Source organism: Ictalurus punctatus, chromosome 7 (genome assembly GCF_001660625.3).
Source record: "Ictalurus punctatus breed USDA103 chromosome 7, Coco_2.0, whole genome shotgun sequence".
Lineage (NCBI taxonomy): Eukaryota > Metazoa > Chordata > Actinopteri > Siluriformes > Ictaluridae > Ictalurus > Ictalurus punctatus.
The window spans coordinates 30,797,492-30,814,923 of record NC_030422.2 but is presented as its reverse complement, the minus strand read 5'-3'; the positions used below and the strand labels follow the sequence as shown (position 1 = coordinate 30,814,923).

The following is a 17,432-nucleotide window of genomic DNA, read 5'->3' as shown; positions in this document are numbered from 1 at the left end:
AGCATTTGATGCGATGAGTACAGTATTATTTATTAAATTACATTTCATAACAAGGGTCGCTACCTTATATGTAAGGCGTGCTGTTATGGGAATATAAAGATGAGGTGGTGTGATGTGGCCCGATGTGAAATGGAGTTACTATCACCCCAAAGTTGATTATTTTCTAATTACAGCACGTCCTAAAGATTTTTTTTGACTTATACCACAGCGATTTGCCCACATCTGGTCTCTTCCTCCTCTCTGTCTTTTTTTTTTCCTTTCTGTTTGTCCTCTCTGTCTATTCTTAATCCGTTCCCTCTATGTCCTGTCTGTCCCCATTTTGTCCCACATATCTGTTCCATCTCTCTCCATCTGTCCAATCTGCCTCCTCTCTTGGCCATCCCTTCCTTGTCTCTCGACCCTGTCTGTCTCATTACTTTCCTGTCTCATCACTCTCTGTCTGTTTTCTTCCTGTCCAACCATCCCCACAGGCTACATGACGATGGGTGCAGTGCAAGCGGCTCACTGGGCTCAGCAGTCCTTCGCGGCTCCGGCAGCTCCACTGGCGTTTGGTGTTCAGGCTCCTCTGCAGGTTGCTCAGGTTCTTCCTGGAGGACAGCCAGTGATCTGGGGCCAGGCCAACCTTTTCCACTCTCCCGGCCCAGGCCAACAACAGTGGGCCTTCGTACCAGCCGGCACCTTGTTTCAGGGCCTTGTTCCCTTAGCGGCCATGCGTCCTCGCATGTCTACACCGTCCGCTCCATCCTCGACCATCACTAGCCCTCAGCATGCAGCTGAATCCAGAGATGCCCCAAGCAGTAACCCTCTGGCAGAGGTGCCAGGCTCACACACACAGCCTGCTGACACCAGTGATCCACACACGGTGATGGGAGGAGCCACACAGCCTGGCGAGAAGCAGGAAACGGAGGTCTGTAGTGAAGATCTTGATCTTTCCCAGCTGAGTTTGACTCCGGGGTCGTCGCAGTCCACTGCAGAGTCTCGTGAGTAAGCCACACAAGAACCGCTTGCAATCTGGGTCAAGCAAATTGCTCCTCGTGGACTAATTAACTAAAATATCCCAATCCCATGATATTTCGAAGAAATCCTCACTCACTCAGATATTAATGATTATTTCAGAACTGATTTTAAACCCTGTAACAAGCACGGCTAATTGAAATGAGCCTGTTTCACTTTCCCCATAGCTGCCACACCTGCTTCCCAGGAGATCGACATGACCTTGACCTCAGACCCCCATAAAGATCTCTCTGTCATGAGAACAGAGAACAAAGAGAGCCATCTTAAAGAGCCTTCTCCCAAAGGTGGAACAGAGCAGAGCATCAGCCAAGATGTGGCAGAGGAATCGGTAATTAGATCTTTATTTGGGTCACATTTTTCACTGTTTTTGCAGCTTACTTAATGAAGCGCATAACACTGTTGAACCACATTTTCCGCCAGGCAACGTTGAATAAAAGACAAAAAGCCTGGGTGTTAAATCAGCTTTATTTATCGGACGTGTGACCGGGCTTGTGACTTCTTCACCCCTGGCTTTACTGAACCGACTCAGTTCATATCGTTTTCTATCTTTTTTTCATAATATTTTCTATTGATATTTTAAAAAATGTGGTCAAATTACGTTCATGATTTAACAACACGCTCCCCTTTCTGTCCTCTCTTCCTCTCAGTGTTCCAGCTCCCAAATCCCCAGCAGCTGTGAGACGGCGGAACTCAGTCCGACTCCACACCAATCAGACGCTTAGAAAATCCCAGCTCAGCTTCACCCCCACTCTGGGTCTCTACTTTTCTATTGTTCTCTTTCCTATCCTTAAGTCTCTTCTTCACTTAGTTAGCATTCAAATAACTCTACAGCAGCCACAGTGCTTAAACTACAGACATGTCCGATATCCATCCAATCAGCCAATCGTCATCTCTCCAGTCATGAAGCCTGTCATTAATATCCAGCTATATTTGGGCCTGACACTCACCAGTGCCATCCCTCAATACTCTGGTCTGGGTCTACATGGCAATGGATGGTTTCTTCCATGTTCTAAACCCAATACATCCCACAGAATAGGGTGAGCCAAGACTTTGACTTCTCTTCAAGACCAATGTAAGCCACTAAACACTCCTAGGTACCCAATGTCGATGTATAAGCCTTGTGAAGATACTCCAGAGCGAGATCACCAAAACCCCTCAATGGCCACCAATGCCAGCTCTATTCATGCATCTCCAGTCTGTACCCACTGTAGCCTCAGATTCCCGTTCTTGGCTGACAGCAATCGAACCCTAAGCATTTTCAACAGGATAGAAATAGCTGATTTTTGATTTTCACAATGGATATACAATTATAAAATCAGTTTAAAAAAATAAGCATGTATTTCTAATATTACGTTTAAATTTGCACTAAAAACATATTTCAATAAAACTCTACAATGTCCCTGTATATTTGATCTCAAAATATAACTAATTGCAGGCGTTATTCTTTTTCTCCATGGCTTATTTTCATGGAGCGTGACAAAAATAGCTACAGCTCCACTACACACCACTAACGACGAAACGAACAATCGGACGGACACGTGATGTTTTGTTTCTCCAGCACAAAAAGAACTTCAATAAACCCAGCCAGTAGACAGTGTGGTTTCTCAAACCCCAGTGCGGTGTTTCGATCCTCACACCACGGTCAAGCCAGTATCACTTTTATTTAAGATGTCATTGGGAAACTGGTGGCTGATTGATTTTGTGCCAACTCAGCATTACTGCCTCACTAATAAATCGTACTGGTTTCATCTCAAAGCCAAGCTTTTCTCAGATCACAGAGGCAACATATTGGTATCCCGGCACTCTCTGAACCCAGTGGGTGTTTTTCTGTTTTTCTCCACGTCTATTTTTCGCTGCATGTGTGTCTGGTTGTAAACAGCTTCACTACACTTGTTTTTTTCTCTCTCTGCACTTAGCTTTGAATCATAGCTTTAGAACCGTGAGCAGACCAGTGTTTCGCTCGTTCCACAGGATTCTGGAAAAACTTCACACTTAAGGGTGTGCGATCGTACCTTTGAAATTCATAACGAAGTACTCATATAATCAATTCCAGGTATGTGTACTTCGTTTCGATTTCCAAATTGTTTGCACACCCTTCAGCGTGAAATTGTAATGTGAAATGTTTGCCTACTAAATCTCATGAGAGGCGATGCTTTAAATCCTACAAACAACAAAGTCGTTTGAAACTGATTTTATACATATACATATATATATATATATATAAATTGAGCTTTCCAATAGAACGATTCTAAGTCTACAGCTCCATTCAGTAAGCTTGAATTTGAATTAGAGACGTCTTCTTACATTGTCTAGACTCTTCATTTTGTTCTTCATTTTTTTCTAACCCTAACCCTAGTTTCTACACTGTAATCACACCGCACCGCACCAATCCTGTACCAACCTTTATTTATTTTATTTTTTTCAATACCTGTCATGCTAATGCTAACGAAAACAACAACACGTCAGTGCCATCTGCTGGTCACATGTTTCACTGCATCTATTCTTGAGAAGATTAGCTGCACACAATATGATTCGTTTTACATGTGGAGCATGAAGGGTGTGTGTTTGTCTAAGCCGTTTGTTCCTGTTATTTTTGGTTCCCTAATTCGTCCTTTTTTGTGTGTGTGTCTCATGTTGGTCAGTAGCTGCCAAGTTCTGGATTGAGACGCGAAAGAGGAAACCCATGAAGCCAGACTGGGGGTGAATGTCTGGCTGCCTTTCTGAACCTGGAGAATATTTACAGATGAATATGGAGACCTACAGTGTTACAGTGGACTTGTCAAGAGACCTCTTGGATCGTTTTGGACTATAACTGAACCATTTTGTTGTCATTTTACTTAAAAATCCAAACTATTTTTTTGAAGAAGAAGAAGAAGAAGAAAAAAAAGAGAGTTATTTTTGATTGATGAGATGCTCCTGATGGTATATTATGAATTTGGGCTTTCATAGAGAAAGGAGAAGCCTGAGACATGTGAATTGAGGTTGAAATGGATTGAAGTACTAATAATAATAATGTGTAGTACAATCCATACTGTGCAGTAAACCCCCAGAGGGTCTCACTATGTGTCAAAACAGGACTGATCTGACATCAGTGATGACCTTTAAAGACTGTGTGTGTGTGTATGTGTGTGTGAGAGAGAAGCTGATGTTTTATTGGACTGATAATACTCAACTAAAACTTTGCGTCAAAAGTGTTAATGCAAGAATGATCCTGCAGTCACAACACGACGTTTGTGACAAATCAACCGCGTTACTTACAATGACGTTACATCTGCACGGTTTTCACCATGAGACTCGATCCGCAAGATTTTATACAATGCTTATGTTAAAAAAAAAACCAACAACAACAACAAAAAAAAAAAACGACTTTTCGTTCGTTTTCTAAATCCATTGCTCTACTGTTCAGCCGTGTGTGATTTTATTTCTTAATTCTTTGCCAAATATTGTTCAGTAAATAACGTGCAATCTTTGTGCCATTTGTTGTGTGAAGCCCGATTAACGTCTGTGCACTTCGCCTCCCTTTAAAACATTGAATCTATTCCTTTAAGGTTGAACAGCAACGTACGAGGGTTTCACATACCGCGAGAAATGAACAGATGTGTCGATGATGTGAATTCTTTTATATTTTTGTTTACAGAGAGATGGAAAAGCATGGATGTACAAATGTAGTCTTATATGCTGTATGTGTGGTGGCCTGGAAAACCCTTCACACGCGCTCGCATAATATCCACCGACTTATTCAGTCGGTTCCGTTCTGCTGGATAAATCCCTTTTCATTCCGTCGGTGAAAGATTTCAAACCTGCGTGTAAGCGCACTTCTCTGTTTTGATGACGACGTGAAGGCGACCGGAGCGTTGCAGACATTTTAACAGCCGGTATCTGATTACAAACTGAATCGATTAACCTTATGACAACGTGGGACATTCACTGTGTGAGGAAATCACACTTCACGCCCTAGCAAGCTAGTTTTCGTCATCTTTTAGCAGTTGAAAGGAAATACAAGTGTCAAATCGTGTGGAAAGGAGATGCGGTGACATCTGACGGGTTTTGCCAGACCGCCTCATGTATAATGCTGCGTTCAATTAAAACTCGTAACTCCGACTAGGAAAAAAAAAAACGGAGAAGACGCCCCCTCGGCTCCAAATTCCTACTCGGAAAGTCAAACTTGACGTCAACGTGGCCGCTCATAGCATCAGCAGTAAACACAGTAGCACGCCTTTACCGTTAAATGAGTTATAAGTATTCGCTTTAGATCAACCAACATACAGACATATTCACTTGTTAAAGCTGTAACACTGACTCTACAGTCCGGTGTTTCGAGGAGGAAAATATACATCATTCAGTACGTCTACATAGACAACGATAATCCGATATGAACCCGATTAAGACGATAATCTGATTAAGAAACTGGCATGTAAACAGATTATTGATGACGTTAATCTGATTAAAGTCACACTCGAAGTGAACACACATGGAATTAAGACGTGTGGAGTACTCCTGTTTTAGTCGCGTTACACACCTTAATCACACTGTTAACGTCGTGTGGGAGTTCTCACCGCATTGTGCGACAGGACACGTTCACAGAAATGTTCGTTCCATTCGACGTCATCAAAATCCATTAGAACAACTCTCTCCCACCAGTCCTTACTCTGCACTCTCATCCAGTACCTCCGAGTTTGTCGCGGTGGCATGAATGAAACGTTGTTTCATGAATGAAAGTACAGACCAGGCCTGCTGCTGCAGAATTCGTATCCGCCGTCGTCTATTCGCACGTACGGCACGACAAATAATTACGATACGTGAAATTCTGGAAGGAACGTCGGACGGCGTGACGTGGTGACGCAATGACGTTAATCGATCTACGTTCCTATAACATGTAACACGGGAACACGAAAGGAGTATTCTAAAAGCGACTCGTGAAGATCTTAATCACAATATTGTCTTATTCGGAATAAGGTCAATGATTGGATTACTGCTGTCCGTGTAAACGTTAGTCAGTAACGTTAGCTTGATTGTTGTTAGCGGAAAAAAAATAAATAAAAAAACTAAAATGGCGGCGTCGTACTTTGCAGCTCAAACGAGGTTGATAATGAGGTTGTAATTCCGACTTCCCACAGACGAGAGTTAAGTCGGACGCGGCGTGAGACGCCATCACATCAGGCTTTTCCATCTTTCCGTTTAGCCGATCGTCGCCGTGAGACAGAAACGAAACCCCACACGACCGTGTGAATAAATGAACAGATAAACACCAACCAGCGATCATATCACTGGCCGTGTGACGCCTCAGCTCTCTGTGCGCGTGTCTGTGTGAATAAACATGAACGTGGCCGCGACACGCCGCCGTTTAATCAGCTGAAATACCGACATGCTAAAGGCTACTGTAATAATCCGCTACAATGCAGTATTTCGCTACAGCGGTCCAAACAGGAAACTGTTCTGTCTCAGCTTCATGGATTTAGCTTAGCCTTTTCTTTTTGAGGGTCGGGTCATTTTAAGATTTAAAAAGTAGTGAAGTCATACACCCATTTTCTCTTCATTTGTAAAATCACTTTGAACTCATTTCCTCCTCAAATCAGAAGTGCCATTTCCTTATGTTAAAATATACATCATGGTGAAAAGTGAGAAATAACGCTATTATATCAATGTGTGGACATTTTTATTTTTATTTTTTTAAACATTTCTTTCTTTCTTTCTTTCTTTCTTTAATCAGGACTTTACGGACCATGTTTCAATCTCTTGTCTTTCTTCAAGTCTTTAACTCTGATGGATATTTTATTTTGTTTGTTTTTTTTATTTTTATTTGAGCTTGTCGTTACTGAAGAGAATAAATCTCCCAGTGTTTTAATATCTCATTTGGTTTTATGTTATGTATTCATTATGGGTTTTTTGTTTGTTTGTTTGTTTTTTCTTCCCCGAGCTGTATTCTCTTACAATATGTTTTGCTTCATCTCTCATGAAATGATTGGGACAAGCGAACAGAACAAAACGAACAAATATGGAGAAAATAATCCTGCATCGCCATCGTTTAGTGAAAATTAAAATATTCTTCCAGTCAAAAGGTTCTGAAAACCCTTTACGTATTAACGTTTGCACTTGAAGTTCAAGAAACAGCTTCAGGTTAAATTCTCGAGAATTAGAAATACACACACTCGTGAACTTAGACATGCTTATGACCTTTCATTTTACTGGGGGAAAAAGTCTAATCTAGATCACCCCATTTAGAAACATCGTCATATATATATACATATATCATACACATGTATTTGTGTAACATTTGACGCTATCACCGTCTAATCTAGCATCTAATTGGTCTAATCTAACTAACAGCTGCACTCACCTAAACTAAAGCAATACCAAAACACACCACAATGTAGATTTTATTTTATGTTATTTTCTCTCTCTCTCTCTCTCTCCATTTTTAATTACAAAAACTACAATGAAACATGAAAAGCGTCCAAGTCTTCAAAATCTGTGTCTTCGACCGGCTGTGTATGATCCTTCAAAAAGAAAGTGTAAAGAAATGTGTGCATTTATTACAGAGATCCATCAAAGGACACTGTGTGTCATGTGTTACACAATAGCACATGAAAGCTGGATGTAAGTGTCACATCTCAGCAGGAGTCAGAGCACAGAGATCAAAAACAGAAGAGACGGAAAACATGAAGCGTAGAAATGAGGAAACACTGTAATGAGGAAACGCGGGGAATTAAACATGCCTCGATGCTGCAGTCCACATCTACAGGGATTGGTTTTTTTTTTTTACATTTTTTTTTTTTTTTTTGTAGATCTAGATCTGATCTCCATTTGCGCTGTATTTTTTCACACACACACACACACACACACACACACACACCTATAACACGTCATCAACAACAATTGAGAAGGCGCACGTGAAATACAGATGCAGGTGTGATCGAGGCGGGTTATTTACTGTCATCCTTTTTTTTTTTTTTTTTTTTTTTCAAAACTGAGAAAAAAAAGCATCTTTGGAGGAGAAACTCAAAGTAGATAAACGGAACACGCTGAAAGCACCCATCAACGTATAAATTACACGTAGGACAAATGGTTTTAATAATTTTGTATGTTAATTCGTTTAATAACTGATTCATTTTTTTAAATCAACAAAAGTCAGGGGAGAAATTTTTTTTTTTTTTAAATCTACTAAAAATGAATCGCACACGACCCTGGAGCACTCCTAGTGTTCGTTTTTAGTGTTAAATGGACTGTTACTCTAGTGTTTCAAATATACTGACAAGTATATTTCATGCACGCGCCCTTCTCCTCACACACTCACTTATTCTGTTTTACAGATTCCTCCACACAAGATACACGATGGAGATGTTAAAAAAAAAAAAAAAGTTTCAAAAAGGTTTAAAGTTTAAAAGTTGGAAATGATCCAAAATAAACTGTAAGTATTGATTCGGTTCAGAAGCACTGACGGGAAAAAGCAGTCTTGCCTCATCCTGGATAATCTGATAACCCTCTCGTCCTGTGATCGCTTCAAACGCTCAGGATTTCTGAAAGACAAATTAAAGCAAAAAAAAAAAAACACGTCACGTGATCATAAATGGTTAATAATCACGGCTGATGTTCTTTGAACACAAAAATACTGATTTGTTTTAGGTATTGTTGCTAGTATTGATCTGTGTGTGTGTGTGTGTGTGTGTGTGTGTGTGTTTACACACACAGGACTGTGTCTGGCATGCTGCTCTCTCAGATAAGAGGAAGATTAGTCCTGTTATTCCGTTTGATTTTGTCTTTCCTCTTGTACGTCCTCCATTAAGCACAATGATCTCTCTTCCTACGACACGACGCACTCTCAGCACTGCAGCACTTCAGGCTTTCTTCATGTGGTAAGTGGAAAAGTTTTGGAGTCCAGAAGTTGTGTGAAGAACATGTTCAAAAAAATAACCTAATAATAATAATAATAATAATAATAATAATAATAATAATAATAATAAGGAAATAAAAGCCAGCTAATTCAGTCTGAATGTATTTATGCTTAGTAGTATTGTTATACTGTGTATTAAAATGATTATAATTGTTCGTGATGATTGTTTTTCGGAATTTCTTCTCGCCAAATAAGACTCACTCGTTGAAAAAAAAAAAAACTGATTTGGTTTCATGTCACTCCATCATAGACTTGGGCTAAACATTTATACATGAAGTGAAGCAGAGCCTTCAGCTTTAGTGCAAAACAATCAGCAGGGGATTGCTTATTTCAGAATTAAATACCGTCTTCTTCAGAAGTGATTGTAATTCTTTGCTGCATTGTATGCACTGCATCCGTGCCACACTAAAATGCACTTCCTGTCCATTTACGGTCTTGTCAACAGTATATTAGACTGCAGTATTGCTATTAAAACAGCCCATTAAAAATTCTTAATGAAATGGTTGTCAATTACCAATGAGGTGGAGGAGAACTTAAATAATCTGTGCTCCATGGTGATTATACTCGGGTCATGCTCATGAAAATGTTTAAAAAAACAACAACAACAACAACAACAACAAAAAAAAAACTGTTAAATTTACCCAGCTGACATTTAAGACATGTTTGATGTGTGATGTTTGCTTCTGTAGTTTTGCACCGAAGCTATGAGACTGGAAAACTCTCGAAAACATGAACACTATTGTAAAATAGCTGAATAAATTTACGTTGAAAAATCAAATCAAAACTATATTATCAATCACATCACTTACAAGTCCACCTTTTGACATTAGGCCACACCCCCTACCAGAGTCTAATGCTCGCATACCAGACTAGAAATATAACACCTCTATTCGTCTCATTTCCGTGATAAACATGGCGATCCTGCAGTAGCTGCATGTAAAGCCTTGATTTTCTTTGTGTAACTTTGTGTGTGTGTGTGTGTGTGTGTGGCAGTATGGTGATTGTAGTGTGCAGATCCCAATCACGACCTCCACTCAACCCTGTGGACTGCTCCCTGTCCGAATGGTCCCAATGGACCCGCTGTGACCCCTGCCTAAAAAAGAGGGTAACACACACACACACACACACACAATGTACTTTACTGTGTGGCTTGCCTTCATCACCCAGTTAGACGCTGCTTAAACCTACAATCTATATGTAAATCTAATATAAACATTATGTGTAGCGTATTAATGACAGCCGCTCTGGTTCTCAGTTCCGCTACGCCACAGTGCTGCAGCCGTCTCAGTTTGGGGGAGAGCCGTGTCATGAGCTCGGCCGTGAGGAAGAGTCGTGTACACCGCCCTCGCGCTACGCATGCCGCAGTTCTGTACCGCTCTGCCAGGGCTTCCAGTGTTCCAGCACAGGTGACATATACACCTACCATTACACATCCATTACTATCCATTAGACAAACATGATATAATCACTACACGTACATTAAATAACCCTTATATAATCGTTAAATAACTAATCCACAAACTTTAAATGACCACTACACAACCAGTAGTAATCAAATAACCTTTGCATAAGCATCACATAATAATAGCATTTTCTTTTCAAACTTTCATAGAAACTTTCATAAAAACTAGATCAAAATAAAACTTATTTATTCCCCAAAGAAAATCTATCCAAAAGAGATGCATGTATAAACAAATGGAATTTTCTTAAAAATTCCCACAAAAATGCAGATGAAGATTCCAGTGCTAGAGAAGAAGGCCACACCTCCATCACTAGCACTGAACGATACCGAGGCCACCCCTCCTTCAATAGCACTGACCAAAATAGAGGCCACGCCTCCTCCACTAGCACTGACCAATACAGAGGCCACCCCTCCTTCACTAGCACTGACCTATACAGAGGCCACACCTCTTTCACTAGCACCGTCCAATACAGAGGCCACACCTCCTTGACTAGCACTGACTGATTCTGAGGCCACACCTCTCTCATTATTGTGTGCATGCGGGTGTGTATGGCAGGTCGCTGTGTTCCGGAGGGGCTACGCTGTAACGGGGATGATGACTGCGGTGATGCCTCTGATGAGCTCAACTGTACAAAAGTGTTCAAAGCCTGCAAGGAGAAAACAGAAGAGTACTACGGCATCGAGAATCTCTCCAAAGGGTGTGTGTGTGGGGGGGTTGCTTTTGGGGCACTATTTCCATAAACATTGCCTCTACTGCTGATAAATGAGGCAGGGACTGAAGGTTAACATCACTGGTAACAGAACTGACAATGTGAGGACTCACTACTGGTTTCACCTTTCAGGATTAATGTGCTGAACAGTAACTTGGAGGGTGTAGTGCTGGATAATCGCTACTACGCTGGCGGCTGTTTGCCCTATTTTATCCAGGATGTGCGCTTCAGGAAACCGTACAACGTTCATCAATACACTTTGGAGGCAAGTCTAGCCCAAACCCCCAACACAACTGCTCACAAAGGAGTAAATCCTGGGTCAGATTCACAGTCCGAGTCCACCATCGTGACCTCGTGGGAGAGGGAAAGAGAGAAAGAGACAGGGAGAAGGAGAGGGAGGATTCTGGCTCCATATGCTGGGGGTTTAATAGAAATCCAAAGCAAAATCGAATAAACTAAGTGGTGAAACAGGCAGCCAGGCAACAGACAACACAGACTAGAAGGTGAGTCAAAAGTGTAGTCAAATAACACGGCAAGACCGAGGAAACAACAGCTCAGAACTTACTCGCTATACATATCAGCAAGACCTCACAACGTACCTAAAACAAGCCCATGAACAGGAAATGACTGTGAAACAGGAAGTGTATGAGACAGTTTAATATTCAGGGAAGGGGGCCCTCTGTTGGTGTGGAGGTGTTGTGTCATGAACTGATGTTAAAATATCTATAAATTCGCACTAAGTCCAAATCAGTGGGTTTTACAGTCGGCAAAGCCGTCGATAGGATGAACAACAGGTCGAGACTTTGGGATACGGTTCTATCTGATGATTTTGTGATTCTGAGATATTAAGCCAGTGTGTTTGCATTCACTGTACTCAGATGTTTAAAAAACAGCAGGTGTATTATATTTGCTTAAGTTGGGGCATTACTGACTGACAGGAGTGACATGATCTGATTGGTGGTCAACTTGTAACAAGTTTTAAGGCTTAAATGGTGAAACAGTTAATGGCTTAATTATATATATTAACAAACAATAACTGTAGCTATCATAGAAATTGGAAATGACAAAATTAAAATATTTCATAAAAACAAAAGCAATTCTTGGTCACAGACCTTTCAACTTGATGTGTCTACGACTAAGAATCACAGCAACACGAAACTCTCATTTTCCTTGTCCTCCAGACAAAAGGCTCCTATGATTTCAAGCTTGAATCCTACGACTCATACAGAGAGTACTCACAGAACACGATGAGGGCCACCATGTCCAGGACCACCGTTTCCTTCGGCTTCAGTATCCCTGGAGTCTTCAACATCGGCTTTAACTTTGATGAAAGCAAGTACAAGAAATCTGTGCAGAAGCTTCGCAGTTATGCTGGGAAGGTAAAGCACAACACACACGTAGACACACAAACACAAACACAGACTTGCATCACACAAACAAGGTTTACACACCTTACATAGCCGGATTTTACAGTGTACAAAGTGTTAAAGACTTTTTCTCAGCTTGCATAGAGAGATCTATAGGAATGTTAACACACACACACACACACACACACACACACACACACACACACTAGAGCACAATTCTACTCTAGATAACAAACAGCTAGCAAATTTCTTGGTAAGGATTATTCCACAATTGCTGTGTATCATTTAGCCCTTCTTACTCTGTTAACTATTTAAAATAATGTTTCTAAATGTGTCTCAGGCAAAATCTTTTTTTTCCCTATCTTTCCTAATAATCTGTGCTCTGAAACAAGCAACAAGTTTTTTTGTTGTTGTTGTTTTTTTGCTTAGCATACAATTAGAATTAGAAAATACACTAAATGTGCTTAACTAGAGGATGTGTACTCCTGTTAGCATGATGCTATACTGTAATATCTTTCTGATCATGTTTTGTTTCAGACAAACAGCTTCATTCATGCACACTCCAGGCTCGAGCTATCACGTTACGCGCTTAAGGTAGGCAACTTGATGCTGCACCCAGAGTTCCTGTCACGCCTGCGAGCTCTCCCGTTCGAGTACACATACGGCGAGTACCGACAGCTATACAGCGACTATGGCACACACTACATCACAGAGGGCAGGCTCGGGGGAGACTTTGACTACACCCTCATCCTCAACAAGGATATTATGGAGAAAACTGGTGAGCGCAACGCAACAATGAACTATCAACCAATCTACTTTATATATGTCTCTATCTAGCTAATGTGAACAGTGTTTAATATAACTAATGCTTTTCCATGTTATACAGGACATAAAATAAAAAATGTTAAATCCTCACTCCTATCTTTAAGCAGTGGCGTACATTTATTTTTTAGGGTACACTCTAAACGATGCCAAGTCGTGTCTGCAGGTGGGTTTTAACCTCGGAATAAACATTAAAGGTGTGTACGTGTCAGGAGGGGTATCAGCTGGAGGTTGCAAAGGCCTGCTGGAAGAGTTCGGAAGTAAGGATCCTTTCACACAACTCTTCTTTTCTTTTCCTTTTTTTTCCACAGTTTTGTTCAGCTGCTTGAAAATGTCCTTGAGTTTTTGTCTTGTCTTTTTGTCCCTCCTGGCTGGCTCGCCAAAAAAGATTTTCATATATAAAATTGAATCCTATAAATTAAATCGAACTGGTTGTAATATTTAATTAAAATTTGCAAAGGTCCAGATACGTGAGGTTTGTTGCTCACAAAGGTCTGGATACATAACTAGCATGACTGAGTGACAACAGTTACCTTTCAGTGTTTAACCATTAGAGATTAGTTTCTATTTAAGTTTTGTTTCGCAGTAACACTTACAGGATAGAATTTTTTATTTTTTTTTACTATCGCCGCAGATTGGACAAATCTGTTGTGAACTTGAAATGGAGAATAAACACTTCTCTGTCCAATCATTTATAAGCATTGTGTTTTAAAACAAGCCATGATGTAATTTCACTAATCATAAGAGGGAATTTAACTGAAATAAGTGAAGTCTATAGAAGTCAATAGAACGTGTTCCTTTCTCCATGAGCTGCCTTCAGCTAAATAATTAACATGAATGCACATGATTGGCCCCAGCAAATAACCATAGATACATAGATTAATGTTTAAAAAAACTGCATTGGTCGTTTCTGCTTTGGCGCACGTCAATGAAATGCTTTGCTTCTCCATCAGTTGACGAGCACTGAAATTAACAGACAGCACATAATTTTGCAGCTTGTTTTTTTTTTTTTTTTTTTTTTAAAGATAAATACTGTATGTTCACATCATAGAGTGTACTTGGGAACAGTGTATTAATTCACACCTGATGTTCAATTAATCAGAAGACACAGAGCGAGACACTAAAGTAAAACATTAAAGTCTAAAGTGCATCAGTGTGTTGTTGCTGATGTGTTATACATTGCTGTGATCCCTGATTCTGATCTCACACTGCATTCCTCAGACACTACGAGTCGTTCGTCGATAGTGGAGGATTACGTAGCCGTGGTCAGAGGAGGAAACAGCGAGACGGTCTCACGTCTGGCCTCCAAGCACTTCCCCACACCGGACATCATGCAGCTATGGGGGGAAGCCGTGCACTACAGTCCTGACTTCATCAGCACTAAGGTAATAAAGACACTTATCCCTGCTGTCCTGAAAAAGGGAAGCTACAGTTTAACACTTACCGAGGGAACATCTGTCTTCAAAAATATGAGTGTAAACCATATTTGAGGTTAACAGATGTTAGTTATCTTCTTCTGTCAGTTTGCCATGACCGTTAATATACCCACAAGCTGTCTTTAATACTTTGCAGTGGAGGAGCATCAACCTCTAGTTATTTTACAGCAATGCAGTCTCCCAGTCTTTCCACCTCGTTAAACTCACGACTCAGGGCCGTGGAATCAGGTTCCTGTCAGTGTGGAGTTTCACATTTTCTCCACATTGTTCATGTGGGTTTAATCCAGGTTCTCCGCTTTAACCCTACCTCCCAAAAACATGCGGAGAGGTGGACGAGCTATGCTAAACTAACCCCGTGTGTGTGGTGTCCTGTGACTGGCATCCCATCCATGGTGAATTCTCCGACCTTGTCCGTATCCAGGATAAAGTGGCTACTGAAGATGAATGAATGAATAGAGGAGATCAGGTGGCAGAAACGTGGCTATGAGTAGACAGTCTCCTTCTTCAGTCATTCATCATTCAACCAGTTTTATCAGGACACACTGGTGGTGTGGAACGAGGTGATAATATGGACTGAGACATCTTCGGGCTGCAGCTGGACTTTATTGCGTAAATAGTGCAGTGCTAGTTGAGGTAGAAGATCACACATCTTTATACTTAAAGGAATCCCGCAGAAAATACACGGATAGGTTACACAGAACAGGAGTGCACTTGAAATGAGTGCCTTGTACTTCCTTAACCTTATTGAAAGTAATATGAATAATCTGATTGAAGAGTCCTGAATTTTCGGAGACCCTTCCCGTAAACACAGCTGTATAGACAGCAGTCTGTGCTTTGTGTTGTAGCTGACACCGCTGTATGAACTGGTGACAGAAAAGGATTTCACCAACACCAACCTGCTGAAAAAGAATCTGAAGCGCGCGTTGATAGAGTTCCTGCGTGAGAGCGACTCGTGCCGCTGCGCTCCCTGCCTCAACAACGGAGTGGCCGTGCTCAAAGGTCAGATCCTCTACAACACAAACTGGGCTCTCCTCTTAGCAACATTCTCACTCCACTACCAAAAATGGCATTCTTTCATTTCATTTCATTTCATTTCATCGGTTAACTAACACAAGAATCTATCAGGTATTACTAATATTACTCAAATAAAAACCAAGTGAGTCCTTATTTCACAAAAAACAAATAAGCTGATGTAAAGATAAGACATTATGCTTAGATATGCCTAATAACTTAGCTAATCAGAATAATCAGGTGTTAGCAACATGCGTGTTTTATACTGCACATTTATCTGTATCTGCACATTCATACCACAGCACTGTTGGATTCTGGATTCTGATTGGTCAGAAGGTGTTGATTTAATTCTCTATAACAGCAGCTCTGACAGTAGTGCAGTAGTGCAGCGGGGGCGGCTGTGGATCAGGTGGTAGAGCGGGTTGTCCACTAATCATAGGGTTGGTGGCTCGATTCCCGGCCCACGTGACTCCACATACCGAAGTGTCCTCGGGCGAGACACTGAACCCCAAGTTGCTCCCGATGGCAAGTTAGCGCCTTGCGTTGCAGCTCTGCTACCATTGGTGTGTGAGTGTGTGTGAATGAGACTCAGTGAAAAGCGCTTTGGATAAAAGCGCTATATAAGTGCGCCATTTAGCTGCAAATCACATGTTTATATGAATGTGCTTGTTCTAAAACATTATCGTTTCTATAGTTTTCCAGCCTAATACTTGTCTCCGTCCCAACTTTTTTGAGATAATTTCTTAAAATGGTCCATTTCCTCAGTTTAAACATTTGGAATGTTTTCTATCTTCTACTGGGAATAACAGACGGGGTTTATGAGATTTACAAACCATTGCATTCTGTTTCCATTTACATTTTACCTAGTGTCCCGAATTTCTTGGAATTGGGGTTGTACCACTAAACACGAAAAGTATGACGTGTTATTCTTTAAAACTAAAAACTGTCCTTGCTTTCTTATGTGAATAATAAAACCCTTGGTGGCATGGTGTTATAGGGAAACAATCAGCTTTGGCGTGCTAACATCGTCTTTGCTCCATCACACCACGCCAGTGTTGATTGTTTATTTTCTATAACAGGGAGTGTTTTATTCTTTACATGAACATGTCACCGCAAATGGATAAAAAATTATGTATGTCAATATGTTATAGTAGGTTTTGACTTTTAATGAAATGTAAACTGGACTTGTTTGGATTGACCCTCGATCCCTTCAAAGGATATGTAACTGTAAGATGCGTTTTGTTGCTCAGGTACTTGGTGTGATTGTATCTGTCCTACTGGCTTCAGGGGGCTGAGTTGCGAAGACACGAAACGATCAGGTCAGGCTTTATGCGGACTTTTCATTCATGAGATTCACAACGATCAATGGATTTCTTACTCCATACTGATGGCCATACTAACACTTCTTTATGCTATGTACATGGATTTGATTAACGTTCCCAGGAACACCGGTGGATGGAAACTGGAGCTGCTGGTCTGAATGGTCAGCCTGCAATGGTCAGACCAAAAAGCGGACTCGTCAGTGCACCAACCCGGCGCCGCAAAACGGCGGAAGTTCCTGTCAGGGAATACCCGAAGAATCCGCTGACTGTTTTTAAACTTCGCGTCAAAAAATGCACGTGTCAATACTGACATTTTGACCAGAATGGCAGAATGTTTATGTTTTTGCAAAAATAATTGCCACTGCTCCTGTTAAATAAATCAAGACAAACAACGTAT

General features: G+C 40.9%; 2 protein-coding genes across 2 annotated transcripts in view; both read left to right on the top strand.

Moving 5' to 3' along the window:
* The window catches only part of dab1b (DAB adaptor protein 1b), a 49,045-nt gene extending 42,179 nt beyond the window's left edge, over positions 1 to 6,866 (top strand). The window contains exons 12-15 of the mRNA XM_047156534.2: positions 471 to 980; positions 1,182 to 1,342; positions 1,662 to 1,768; positions 3,660 to 6,866. Coding sequence (XP_047012490.1) covers positions 471 to 980; positions 1,182 to 1,342; positions 1,662 to 1,736 — 746 coding nt within the window. The 3' untranslated portion in view covers positions 1,737 to 1,768; positions 3,660 to 6,866. The remainder of the gene's footprint in view (positions 1 to 470; positions 981 to 1,181; positions 1,343 to 1,661; positions 1,769 to 3,659) is intronic.
* Positions 6,867 to 8,668: 1,802 nt separating this feature from the next.
* Positions 8,669 to 17,431, top strand: c8b (complement component 8, beta polypeptide). Its single transcript, XM_017473067.3, has 12 exons — positions 8,669 to 8,867; positions 9,899 to 10,010; positions 10,161 to 10,311; positions 10,924 to 11,065; positions 11,210 to 11,342; positions 12,259 to 12,456; positions 12,982 to 13,222; positions 13,398 to 13,526; positions 14,488 to 14,651; positions 15,548 to 15,701; positions 16,964 to 17,032; positions 17,157 to 17,431. The coding sequence occupies exons 1-12, from the start codon at positions 8,803 to 8,805 to the stop codon at positions 17,309 to 17,311; spliced, it is 1,713 nt and encodes a 570-aa protein (XP_017328556.1). The 5' UTR covers positions 8,669 to 8,802; the 3' UTR covers positions 17,312 to 17,431.
* The last annotated feature ends 1 nt before the right edge of the window (position 17,432 follows it).

Coding starts and splice junctions, on each gene's coding strand:
- c8b (XM_017473067.3), top strand. CDS start 8,803: ATGATCTCTCTTCCTACGACACGACGCACTCTCAGCACTGCAGCACTT. Junction 10,312..10,923: donor CTTCCAGTGTTCCAGCACAG/GTGACATATACA, acceptor TGTGTATGGCAG/GTCGCTGTGTTCCGGAGGGG. Junction 11,066..11,209: donor ATCGAGAATCTCTCCAAAGG/GTGTGTGTGTGG, acceptor TTCACCTTTCAG/GATTAATGTGCTGAACAGTA.